The 13689-nt window shown below is 38.7% G+C and overlaps 1 protein-coding gene across 1 annotated transcript in view; it reads left to right on the forward strand.

Moving 5' to 3' along the window:
- MBD2 (methyl-CpG binding domain protein 2) overlaps positions 1–13689 on the forward strand; it is a 32838-nt gene that overhangs the window by 8697 nt on the left and 10452 nt on the right. Inside the window, exons 2-3 of the mRNA XM_040539856.1 lie at positions 1622–1781; positions 7980–8117. Coding sequence (XP_040395790.1) covers positions 1622–1781; positions 7980–8117 — 298 coding nt within the window. The remainder of the gene's footprint in view (positions 1–1621; positions 1782–7979; positions 8118–13689) is intronic.

The following is a 13689-nucleotide window of genomic DNA, read 5'->3' on the forward strand; positions in this document are numbered from 1 at the left end:
GCTAGGGCGTTCATCTTCACCATCTAAAATACAACTCAAGCGCATTGGGTTTAGTTTGGCTTCTAGGACAGCTTCAGTTCTTGGCTTGCAAGAAGCAGAAAAGAGTTTTGTGGGGAGCGTGTGTGTGTGTTGGTTTTTTTCCCTCCCACACCCATCCTTGAGGAGGTTAGCTTTCAGATTGCGATCTGTTTCAAGTCTTTTTCTCCCACCCTTTACCTCTTGTTAATTATATCTTTCCATATTTCTGGATTCATTTAAATATATTTTTTTTTAAACGTTTGGCTTAATTAGCTGTTTTTCCCAGAATTCAGTACGTATTCTTTTGTGTGGAAGTTCTTGCCTCGAGGGGTTTTTGAGCTGGAAAAAAAACACAACACTTCGGAGGAAAAGTGAAGACAAAAATCTTCAGTAGTTTTCTGCACAAAGTGTTGTGGAAAACACTCTGAGCTCAGTTAACCTCTTGCATGTCACTGGTATGGAAGCTTTTTGACACGCAGGTCATTTCACTGCAGGGAGATTTGCATTAGACCATCAAATGGCTGTTGACTTTATGCGATAGGTATGTAGCTGTTTTCACAACCATGTACTAAGAAGCTACCTCCAACCAGGGGTGCAGTTTGAGTTTCATGTAGCAGTTCCTGCCAGCAGCTTTTCTGCCAGCTTTTGGGTCTGGGGGCAGCACCGTTGTCCCTTAAGGTGATGCAAACCCTGCGGCTTTTTGTCAAAGTGTGTATCAGCGATGACCCGCTGATGAGCCCGTCCACGGGAAGCCTCACTGAGGTCGGTGAAAATCTGCAGAGGTGAAACGTATCCGAGATGAGATGTGTAATTCAGTGCAGGCAGGGCGTGTGCGGCGCGTGCATCACCGTCCTGGGTGCTTGAGCTGCGGAGAGAGAAAATTCTGTAATGTGTAAAGAGGGGTAGAAATAGCACTTCCGTAGGAAAACTTGAAAACATCTCACTTATTCAGAACTTTATCTGGGAATTTGGGGTAATAGCAATGCCGTAATTCCAAATGAGTACGATTTAAATAACTTCTGTACGAGCGATTTAATTTACGATGATGGGATTTGCCGTACGTACAATTGCGACTTTGGACCTGCTTCATATTCCACACCATCTCGCTTGCTGCTTGCTTGCTTGTTGCTCAGGTGCTTCGCTGGCTTTGCTCACCAGTGTAAGTGACTGAATAGCCAAGAGATGTCACCTCGAGTCTTAGTTCTGCCTGTGTCTTTAATCCCCTGCTGTTTGGTAGCTCAGAAGGGTTGCTGTCGAGTCTAGGCTGACCTTAGCAATCAATTTAGACCTTGCACATGATCTTTACCTTTTGTGCAGAGAAGTTCCTGCCCTTGGACGCAGCCTGACATGCTGTTTATACTGCTTACGCTGAGTCTGGTTTAGCCTGACACGTAAATTAAAACGTGTGCCAAGGATGGGATTGGATGTATGCAGGGATCGGGCAGGTGTGCCATCGCTAATCCACACATCAGTGAACGTGCCACATGGAATAAAGATAATGGAAACTTTTTGGATCTTTAACAAGGCGTAAAACCTGTTGTAAGAAGTCAAGGTTGTATCCTCTTGTACAACAAAACATACTAAAGTGTTTTCTTCTTTTTAGTCCAAGTGGTAAGAAGTTCAGAAGCAAGCCTCAGTTGGCAAGATACCTGGGAAACACTGTTGATCTCAGCAGTTTTGACTTCAGAACGGGAAAGATGATGCCCAGTAAATTGCAGAAGAACAAACAGAGACTAAGGAATGATTCTCTCAATCAAAATAAGGTTTGTTAGTAAATACTGTGTTTAAGGATATCCTAAGAATTTCCTTTCCTGTAGTTCATTTAGCAATTTCTTTTCTGCTTAAAGCAGCCTGCTTCTAAGTTGTACGTGTATGTTTAATTTTTAGTAGTGGTAGAGATGCAAAATTTTTAAATAGAGGGAATGCTCTGCTACTGCCAAGGAAATACCAAGGTGATGTTAAGTATGGAGTAAAGGTCTGAGTAACTCAGAAGTTGGCTAAAGGCTATGAAGAGCTATAGTTCTAGTCATCTGCCTGAGTAATATTCTAAATGGTAAAAGTTAGGACTGTTGACGTCAGTTTCTTCTGTGCAAGACTTCAAAATTCCTAATTCCTATGTTCATCTTCCTGTTCTGAGATGAAATAGTTCACATTTTGAGTACATGCCAGGAAGCTTGTTTTCTGAGGCAGCTTATTTATCTGTACAAATCCGAATGTCCGTTTGGAGCCAAGCAAGGCCAGATATTTTTCTGCTTGATTGGGCCTTTGTCAATTGATCGGATTGTTCTCTCATTGTCTTAGTTCTCTTTGAACAAACGTACCCTTTTGAATGCTGAAGAGAATATGTAAGGTAGATTAAAAATGAAACTCTGAAGCATAGAGGATTAAAATAATGGATATAGCATATAAGGACAGGACGAGTAAATTTATCACTCTCTCAGATACTATATTCCTGAACAAAATATCGATACCTTGTACAACACTTCTCAAAAGTTCAGAAGGATTTCTGTAACAACCTGCAACGTTTTTCTTTTGGAAGAGCTTTATTCTTTGAGATTTCGTAATTTACAGTAGTGCATGAAAGTACCGAACAAGTTGTAGCTGTGTCTTGTGCACTGTTGGTTTTGGTCATCTGCCGCTTGTAATTTGTGAACCAAACATTTCATGCTGATTGCTTTTTATTTAAATCATGCCTTCAGATTCTTTCATTTTCTTCCCGCAGACGTGAGGCTTTCAAATAATACAACTATTGGGGCTACTCCAAGGAAGCGTTTTGGGTGGGCAGTTTGCATGAGCAGAAATTACAAAATTTGGTGTACAAAATCTAGACGAGACTGTGCTAATTTTGTATTGCTATGATTTAGATTGCTTGTGTGTCGTTTGCAGTAACTCCTAACTGTCAGATTAGAATCTATAATTAATGCTCTCTTTTTTTTAGGTAAATAAGACATTATTTGAAAGTGAATGAATATGTGGCTCGTGAGCTTTCAAGAATTTCTGCAGTCTCTGCGATAGTTAAAAATGGGACCTCAGCTTAATCGTGAAGTTTATGCTTTCTTCCGTCCACCAGACATTGTGAAAAACATTGGTTGTGGTTGTCTTGTAGTCCGCCTTGCAGCTGTGCTGCTAGAGGGACCATAAACGAGAGCCTTGCGTGGGCATGTTTGTGTATAAACTTGCTCATATTTTATGGGTTGTTTGTTTTTGTGCAAACAACTCACCACGAACGTTTCTAAACTCTTTGGCTCCCCTTCTGTTACAAGACCGAATATCAAAATATACTTTAGCCTTCTTTCTGCGACGTCTCTAGACGGTTAGATTTATGCATCTGGTGGATGGAAAGGCTGTCTTGCCATACCTCTAGCTTTGGAGAGTCTCATCGTTAGCAGCCTAGAGCTCAATGTCAGAACTGACACGTGAACCTCTCCTGGTTCAAACTGGAACCGAGGGTAATACATGCTAATAAATGCTTTTCAGTTTTGACATTCATGTGCAACAGTGTAAATGACACACACTCTGCTAGCAAAATTGTACTGTCTAATCTTAGTAGTATGCATTCATATTGGTCTTTCTGTATTGAAAATAAAGGCATATATTTGATAGGTTGAGCTACTGTAGGACTACAGGAGTTTTGCTTCAGCCTAAAATAACCTTCCCACTGTTTTCAGTGTAACCATTTTTACCTTTCAGTTGCAGATTAAGTTATTTATTTGGAGTGCCTTTGAAGAGACAATGAAATAAGGAATACAATAGATACAGAATAGAATCACAGAATATCCCGAGTTGGAAGGGACCCGTAAGGATCATCGAGTCCAACTCCTGCTGTGTTTATAAAAAAAAAAAAAAAAATGTGCTTATTTTTTAATTTTGAAGGGGAACTATAATAGAGGCTACTATTTAACATGCTATCTAATTATAGATGACTTCTTAGATTATAGGATGCGAAAGGCTAGGAAGTACATTACTGAGTTTTTAAAATGTTTTCATGATGGGGGCATATTGATGCTTCTGGAAATAGGTCTTCAAAAAGATACCAGCCTGGAATTCTTTTGGAAACTGTTACTGGAGAATAAATAAGGTGCTCCTAATGAATAAAAATGAGCAGGGGACACCGATATTTCTGCTGTTTGATATATTGCTGTTGTTCCTAGAGCAGGAGAAGATTTTTGTGTTAGTAATCAAGCGGTGTAATTCCCACATATTTGTGTTTCTGGATGCTGAAGTTTTGTAGGTGTGCTCAAAGCTCAGTGTGGTGAACTTCAGGTGGTGAACCTGTGTCTGACCACTTGAAACGTGTAGGTAAAGTCTTTTGGCCGGAAGGCTCAGAGTTCCCTGTGCTTCAGGAGAGGTGCTGACTGTACATCAAGGGATGTTTGCTGCTACTTCCTTCCTCAAGACGGATTGGAAGCTCTCTCCATGTCAGGGACGAATTTTGTGTATGGCGAGTTTATGGTTTGTTGTGAAAAAGAGTTTCTCTGAACATCCGTCATTTCCTGTTAACTTACGATGGTTTTTCCCTGTAACTCAGAGGATCTGCAGGTGCTGGAGATAGATGAGCTTAGCAAGTTTCTGTCCTAAAGAGTTTATTTGTTGTTCAACACTCACAGTGGCTGTTTTGGTAGGAGATCAGCGAGCCCAGATGTGACTGTGATGAGAAAGGAAACAAAGTAAGACAGTAACGAGTGTAATTACAGTGCTTGGGACTTGATCTGTTCTTTGTTTAAACAGTTTATCCTAATGACCATTTTCTAGTGTGTTGCTTCGATTAAAAAGCGTATTGGACGTCTAGTCCTTAAAATGGCATTTCCTGTGTAGTTCATTACTCATCAGGGTTTTGCTTTAATTCTAGGGGCTAGATCATTAATGTAGCTGAGTTTAAGTTCTCACACTGCCTGAAGGAATTTCCTTTTTTTTTTCTTAAGCTTAGTTTAATGGGTATATTTTAAAATTTCTCTATAAGTCATATTACAGGACAAAAGGAACCTGTATCTTTTTTTTTCAGGAGCTTGAAACGAAGGCCTTTGCTCCAGAAGTGTTAGCTAAACCAGATTTGTCCCCCATGTTGTGGATGGCTCTGTCATATTATTGTTTCCGTAAATTTTCATAGCTGTTTTACCACTAATACTGATGCTACTGCAGAGAACGTCCCGGAGGCATGGACTTCAAAGGTTCACGTACGGCTTTGAACTTGATGTCACAAGATCAGGGAAAGCGAAGCTGGTAGGATAAGTAAAGTCTGTCACGGTTCTGGTCTAGCTCTGGTTGGTGATTCTGTGCTCATCAGAGCTGCTTTGAATATAAAAAAAAAAAAAAAAAATACACGGAAAAAGTCTAACATTAGACTTCATTAGACATCAGTTAGAGATCCTGTCAGAAGGTTCACCGTAGGCCCCGTATTTGATAGGAGGGACATATTATTACTGTTTTTAGCAGTAATATTACAAGACATGGGGACTGGCTTCTAGCTGTGAGTTTATAAATGAGAAGCGATAGATTCCTGCATTTCTGAGGAAAACTTCCATGGGAATTTGTGATTTTAGCATTGTTATATTTAAATGAGTTAACTGCGCTACCTGGAAATGAAGGAAGGGGACCTATAAAATCGCAAGGTGTTTTTAAAGGGGTGGTAGGAATAGAGACAGAAAGACTTCCATTGAAAATAATATGTTTCTAGAACTCTTTCAGAATTCATTTCTGTGTTCTAGCATACTTTTGCTGCTCTGGAAAATTGTTTTGGCTTTCCTGAGAGGCTGAGTGAATCGATATTAAGCAAAGATTCCCCAAATGCTACAGGGCGAACTTAAAACTGAGTGTGTGAATTGAGTCATAATGTTGAATAGCTGGGAATGCACGTGGTACTCTTGATAAATCACCTTCTTTGCCATCTGGATAAAAAAATTCAGGCCTGAAGTACTGCAACCATCCCTTCATTTAGGTAATACTGAGATGCCCAGACAAATATGAAGCATTATATGAATATGAATATTCATATTATATGAATATGAAGCATGTTGCTTTTTCCTATCGATTACATTCCTTAAAATTATGTGGAGGAATTCCTTATTTTTCTATTCTTATTTTTCTACTGGAAAGATTTTTGTGAGAAAAAAGCAATTTCTTGGATTTAGAAATGGGAATTAAATCTCAATCTTCAAATCCTCAGTATTTAGATTATACAACTTGGACTAGATGACTTCATAAAAGACACTGTTAAACAAGCATGTGCTCTCTGGTTCTTAAAAAATCATTAGCTTTAGCTTAAAAGACACATCCAGATGATGGAAGCTATCTACTCACTATGGGTATTCTGTAATGACCTGTATAAAAATGACTTTAAAATATGGCTAGATGCTCAGGTTTATTAACCAACAAGTCTTTTCACTACACCTGTCTCACATTAAATTCTTATATTTTCAAAATATCCCTCTTATTTTTTACTTCTTATTTTAAAAGTGTCCCTCTTTTAGTGCTTTGCTAGGTCAGTCTGACGGGGTGGTTCTTCCATCATCAAAATGCCCAGTATTTTAGCACGCTTGTGTCCTTGCAAGGTGGATGGCTGATGAGAGGGTGTGTGTGAAGTCATTCTTTCTGTATGTGTGCAGTGTAACACCTATAAACCAGCAATCAGACGAATATCTTTGCACAGAAAGTGTGCAGAAAGTAATTTTCAACATGAAAACCGTCCTACGGGCAAGGCACTTAATGCCTCTCCAGGATGACACGGAGCTATGAGATTCTTCTTGGTAGAAATCATTTTAACGTGATCCTTGGATGTAGTCCACTTTCAATGTTCACTGTGCAATTTTTATTCAATGATCTCAAAGCCAATTATAAAACTTTCTTGTAAGATCTGAAATATCGCACAGTAACTTTTCTTCCTTTTGAGCAAATAGCAGTAATTTTTAAAAAACATTTTTCTTTGTCAAAAATTAGATATGACTGAGATATTTTGAAGTGCTGAGGACAGTCACACAACATGAACATGCTTTTTGGTATATGTTAATTGGGAAAGTATGTTTTATAGGATATTTATTTTCAGTGTCTCTCTTATGTGGATTTAAGCACGTGTCTTGCCAGTGACACCCCTGGAAGATGGGAATTATTTCAGGGAAAACAAGGCAAAATGCAGAAGCAGAGAAATCTGAATGTCTTCAGGACTTTTGGGAAATGAGATTACAAAAAGAGCTTTAGGGTACTGTTTGCTGGCACAGCACTTCAAATTTGCAGGCAGGTCTTGGATAGATTCAGAAAAGCTGAATGATGTGTAGGTTGATGTGCTGTTGTCTTCATCAGTCTTGGGGTTTAGGGGAGACTTCCATTCCCCACTCCAAATGATTCATTCTTAGTACCAATGTCTGAATGCCTTTCTGTAGCATCTCCAAGGGTCTGAGGGTTCTGTATGTGCCAAGACGTTACTGGTGAAGTGTTCTGTCTGCCTGGGAACCATCAGTTAACAAACCTGATTAAAACTAGCTTGGCCAAAAGACTTTGCTACAGTTTATATAGTTTTAGTTTCTTTCCAGAATAAATTACTGCAGTGATTTAAAAATTGTATTATGGAGGAATTGCTTAGGAAATCTGTGATGAGTTGAGGAGGAAGTTGCTGTCTTTTAAGACTTGGGACTCTATAAAGTATTCGCTACAAGCGTATTTTCATGAAGCTGTCTATTTTCAGAATGTAAGTCACTTGCACAAATGGCATTTATCATTTACTAAAAGGTGGACTTTGAAGCAGTATGCTTCTTCCAGAGAAGGTGAGAATGTAGGGAACTGGTCAAGTTGGTACATTTTTTTCTTTAAAGTGGGTGGCTGCAAAGGTTAGTTAAGTACAGCATTTAAGGGAAATCTTTACTCCAGAAAAAGCTTTCTTTTGCTCATCAGTAGAGGATGGTTTATCCAACGTTAGTTTGTAGGAATTTTATGTATATCTTTTGTTAATTCACCTCTTTTTTTTTAAACAGGGAAAACCAGACTTGAATACAACTTTGCCCATCAGACAAACTGCATCAATTTTCAAACAACCCGTCACCAAAGTCACCAACCATCCGAGTAACAAAGTGAGATCCGATCCGCAGCGAGTGACAGAACAGCCACGGCAGGTAAGAATTCATCTATTTCCATTGTTACTGTGCAAAATTTGAAGCAAGCTGAAAATCAAGATATTTTCGGCTGTGCTTCAATTACGGATGAGCTATCCTGTATTGATGGTTACTTATGGAAATATGCTGTAAAAAATACAATTAAAATCCAGAAATAGGTCAGTTGATACGGAGATTTTTTCTTAATCCAAAACTTCAGTCAGATTTGGCAACAGAATTCCTCTTGAATTTCAGATACATGTTATATTGTTGCAGTTGGACCTCAAATACAGAACTTTTTTCATGTGCAGCTTCTTAATAGAAGTTTCTGTAAAATATACAGTTGTCATCAAGTACTATTATCCCTTTTATGTAGAAGAGATTTGTGCAAAATCAATTCAAAATTATTTTAAATCCCTCTTTTTCAGTATAATACCACTACAAATGCAAAACACAGTAACTTAAACTCATCTTACACAAGTTCTCCTTTAGCTGCTTTTCTTTATATCAACGACAGATCAACTCTTCACACAACGCTTTTTCAGTTTTGTTTTTTATGGGGAGAAGAGCAGAGAAGAAAAGGAAATCTAATCGAAGGAATAATCAACTACATAACATAGTGTATATTGGATTTAGGCATTTTTTTTTTTAAGTCTGTGTATTTTTGGAGTCATAGCATTGCTACCATCAAATTGAAGCATCTTATCCTGGCTTAGGAGTACAGGGATGAGAAGAAAATGCAGAGGCATGTTCGCGTTTTTGTACATTGGTATGTCACTAACTTTTAACAACATTTCCTTTGAAACTCAGGCTGTCTCTAATATTGAACTTTCAAACATCTTGAATGCTGTTCTCGTTAGAAATAACATAAGGAATTTAGACTCTGCATCCTCTAAATTCAGGTGAGAAAGAGAAGGAAGAAATATCGAGCCGTATGGGATCATCTTGTTGAGATGTCTTTTAGCAAGATTTGAAGGCCTCAGCTAACCTCACTGTTGGTCCCGTGAAGTTCAACAGGGGCCATGTAAGTGTATCACATTCAGATCTTAAAGATGCATAATTGCATGTGTCTATTGATTCTCTTCACGTTCTTTGGGTTTTCCTTTTAAACTACTACACTTTGTGTGTTAGGAATTGCCTTTTAGTCATGTCTGCTGAACCGGTAATAATCACTAAAGGGTATGAAAGTTACGGCACCTTTGTGGCAAGAGAAGTGGATGTTTGGCGATTCATATCTTGATGGATTTCAAATCCTCTCGTGCTTGCCTATTTCCTTTCCTCCCAGTTTTCTTTCTTCCAGAATCTTCGCTTCAAATACATAGTGAACTGAAATCATCTGGAATGCATCCCTTGTCTTTTGAGATTGACTATCCAGTAAAGACTTGCAGGATAGTTGGTTTTCAAACCCACCCAAGTAAAATCTTTGCTTCTTTAAGATAAGTTCTAACAGATGAAACCATAGCAAGATCTTCAAGAAATCACTGTCTGCTGATCACTGCATCAGCATTTGGTTTTGATCAACATCCTTTTGCTTTGCTTGCAACAGTACATCTTCAGAAGAGGACACTTAAAATGCTATTCTTTTTCTGTATTGATATACTTCATTTGGAAGAAATGTTAACTCTACTTGCATTGAATGTAGAATAGTTTATCTTATACGTCTAATATTAAAGCAAGTCTTGAAATGTCTTACTCTTTTGCCTTTCCCCAAGCTAAAGTGCTGCCTTGAGCTATTTTGTTGTTTGTCACGGTGACTGACGCGGGTGGGAAACTTGGAGAAGGGAGAGAATAGCTGCTCACAGTTGCCTTAACGTAAAGCTTCAATGAGTTCTGAATAAAACTTCCGCTAAAAAATCTGGAACAGAGCAATTTAGTGTAGATATTATGCTGTCAATTACCGGAGAATCTTAAGCAAATTGCCAGACTCCATAAGCAATTCCATAAGCGATTTCCAGTGATCTGGTTTCTTTACACACAGATTTCCATCACACATTTATCAATATTTCTTTGGGTATTGGTAACTGAAGGTATGTAAATACACTGAGATGCACGTCTTGTTTGAAAGCATCAAGAAGTTCATTCAGATGTTTTACTTACTAGCTGGAATGTAAATACTAGGAGATATGGTCTTTGCTTGGTTTTCAAAAAGCAAGGGTTCTTTTTTTTTGATGTGATCAGTTGAGATAAAATAAAGCTGGGGTGAGGAGTGAAGTTGCTGGAAAACTTTATTCTTCGTAAAAAGAATAAAAAAGAAAAGAAATAAAAAAGAAATAGAAAAGAATAAAACCGGCACCTTGGAGCACTTGAGATACAGTTGTCAGATAAATGCGTCCTTGAGTTCTCTTCCAGATAAAAACTATATTTTCCTCATATAAATGATCCCTACGTGCATCACTGCCTCCTCCTTCTCTTATATTCTGGCGTGTAAACCTTCCTATACATAGACATTAAATCAATGGTGGATACTTGAATGCTGAAGCGCTGACTATTGCCTACTTGCATGTAAAGCTTATTCAGTTACCATTTCCAGTGTCATTCCTCCCTGTTTCTTCAATTCTTGGCCCAAATCCCTTAAGGGGTTCTTGCTTCTGTATTTCTAGATACACATCTCTAAAAGCCTCACTTCGCTTGTATCTGTTGTATCTCCCTTTTGAAAAGACAGCCTAACCAGAGTTCCCTGAAGATTCTCTTTGGCCTTCCTCCTTATGTAGAGATGAAAATAAACGAGCATTGTAGTTCCTTTGGCAGTCAGGAGTCTTCTCGTGACCTGGGAGCGAAAAGACACGGTTGTTAGTGTTGGCAGGGAAGACGTTTGGCAGCGCCTCTTCTTTAAGCAGGAAACCCTGTGGTAGTTCCTGGAAAGATAACAGTTTGCCTGGGATCTGGGTGTAGGTAAAGCTGTCAATTAGAGCAACAGATCTGTGGCACTGCTGGTTCCGTATATTCAGCACGATGTTTAGTTGCACACAAATAGCGTCACAAGGCTGTCTAAGACTTGTTCAAGCAACTGCTCTGCAAGACCAGCGTCTTAAAGGCTTTCAAAGCCTTAAAGGTTTTATAGATTGCTGATCATCAGAGTGGAGAACTTCATCCGAGAAGGAGTGGCAATACTCTGGAGAATCCTGGAAGCACGCGAGTTGTGTGTGCATGCATTTCGTAAAGGGTCTTCTGATACGCACAAGACTTCTCCTCTAAGGCTTCTTCCTCTAAGTGGTCTCTGTTCCAACACCAGTACCAGGCAATCCATGGAGATTTCTCGGATTTTTTTTGTATCTAATCAAATGATCAGAAAATCTGTTAAGTTCATAAATAGCAAATCTAGGAGCCTTAATTGCAATTTCCTTCAAACTGCTTTCACATCTCTCTTCGAAGCATCATCCTGCTCAAATATATTTTAGTTTTCCATAAGCTTACTTAGGATACGTTTCCTTACTATTTCTGTGGGTTTGTTTTTTTTTCCTTTGCAGAGTCCACAAATCAGCCAGTATAAGAAAAAGAACCCTGTAAGATTTCTAGTGGGTCCTGCAAAGGAAAAAAATAAATTGTTTTAGCCTCCTAAACGTTGTCAGCCTTGCTGCTTCAAAGTAAGTTTCAAAAAGATATGATATATTCTTGATAAATTTCAGAGTAGTGGTTTGGATTTTAAAAAGTCAGATTGCCATTGCTGAAACTGAGCATGGAGTTAATGATGAATCAAAAAATCATGCAGCTGTATGTGTCGTGTTCATCTTAGATGATGGTGAGCACTGTCTTAAAATCACATTTTCTTCCTCTCTCCTTTATGGCAAAAAGGACTCTAGACGTAGCAATACTTCAGGACACATTAGTCCCCCACTTTTGTATCTGGATTTGAGCATTCCTCAATGGGGAGCGGAGCAAGTCCTGTGGCTATTTGAACCTATTATAGGTAGCAAATCTTTTATGTAATCACTTAAACTTGAGTTACTTGCCTGTCAAGTGCTCTGTACTTAATTGGATCAAACGGAGTGGTGCTGCAAATCAGACTTCTTTTGACAGACACAGCTCTGTGTCTTATGTAGAGCACTTAACATCATCTTCATGTTTTAGAGCTCCTTGGCTCACATTTCCATGCTTACTGGCCTTTTTCAGAGTAAACACCAAGCTCACTTATTTCACTCTCCAAACGCGTACCATACCTGAGGTATTGAGTTGAATGAGCTCAGACTCCTGAGGACTTGATTAATCACTTGTTAATTCTGCTGTTTACTGTTGACCGTGGTGATAGAGATAACTTGAAACCACACTAGTAAAATAAACTAATTTAAGTGGTGATTATAAAACTGAATTTGCAAAAGGTTCAACTCTATCTTCCTGATACATTTGGCTAAAAAATAAATCCATGGACACGCATCAAATGTCTGAAACACATCCAGCCTCCTCTTTGAAGCTTGTTTCAAGAAGAGCAAGTAATCAGTTAATACTGTGTGATCTGATTCCTCTAGTTTTATGGCAGATAGCCACCTTTAAAAACCACCCGAGGATAAACCTGACAGTATTCACTTCTTAAAACCACCTGAGGACAAACCTGTTGTATTTGCTTATAAAATAATCTGTCTTTAGGCCAAAGGTTCTCTTCACAATTGATTTGAAAGTCTATTTTATACTTAGTATACTTTGTAGATACTTGCAGTGGATTGTATTGCAATGAATTATTGAATAAGATGATAGATCACAAGCTAAATCCAACCATAGTCATTTTTTTGCAGAAGATATATGCAGCCTCAAAAGCCTAATTTACTAGAAAAATTGCAGGATGTCAAATAGGTGTAATTTTATTTCCTGCAGCTGAACTTAAAAGATTAGAATCCAAAATTAGATTGGGTTGCAAAACTTAAGCTTGTTGGTTGATATCTATTAGAGTTATCAAAAAGAGGGATGGAAGGAACCTGATGAGATTAAGTTCCATCTCCCTCTCCCAAGCAAGTTGAGAAACGCTGACATTTTGTTTGGCAATTATGGGTGTAGGAGAGCTGATGAAAGAAGTTTTCCAGCTTTCTGGAGGAGTTCTCATTCATTTAAAAATCTTCCACGGACACTTTGAAAAGCCCTCTTTATAATCGTATTTCCTCATTTCGTTGCTTGCAACATCATTGAGTTGAGCAGTTTCCCAAATGATAACTTGGGGCATTCTGGCCTCAATTAGCCATTAAAGTAGACGTTAAAACCTAACAAAATTGCGTGCTTGGGTCCTCAGTGCAGCCCAAATGTGTTGACTGGATTTTGTAGACGCAGTTCTGTCAATGAAGCAAGGTTTTAATCAGCTTGCTCACCAGGTCATAATGCATCTGCAGGCGGCATGGAAATGAATCTGGTTCCTGGGAGCTGGGGAGATGCCAAGCCAGCTACCTGGAATTGGGACCATGCTGTTAGACTTGCTGTTCTTCACAGTTGTGAAGTAGATGTTAGCCTTTTCTGAGTACCGGTGCACGTTAGTAGATACTTGTAGCTGTCTAAATGGAAGAAACCAAGTCAATCAACTGAAACTCTGAAATAAATAAAAGCTCTGAACTCACCAGCGTCAGAATCAGTCTTGCCTTCTTTGTGTTCAGGCAGTACCTCCTCTGTTGACATC

The sequence above is a fragment of the Cygnus olor genome, chromosome Z (assembly GCF_009769625.2).
Source record: "Cygnus olor isolate bCygOlo1 chromosome Z, bCygOlo1.pri.v2, whole genome shotgun sequence".
Taxonomy (NCBI): Eukaryota; Metazoa; Chordata; class Aves; order Anseriformes; family Anatidae; genus Cygnus; species Cygnus olor.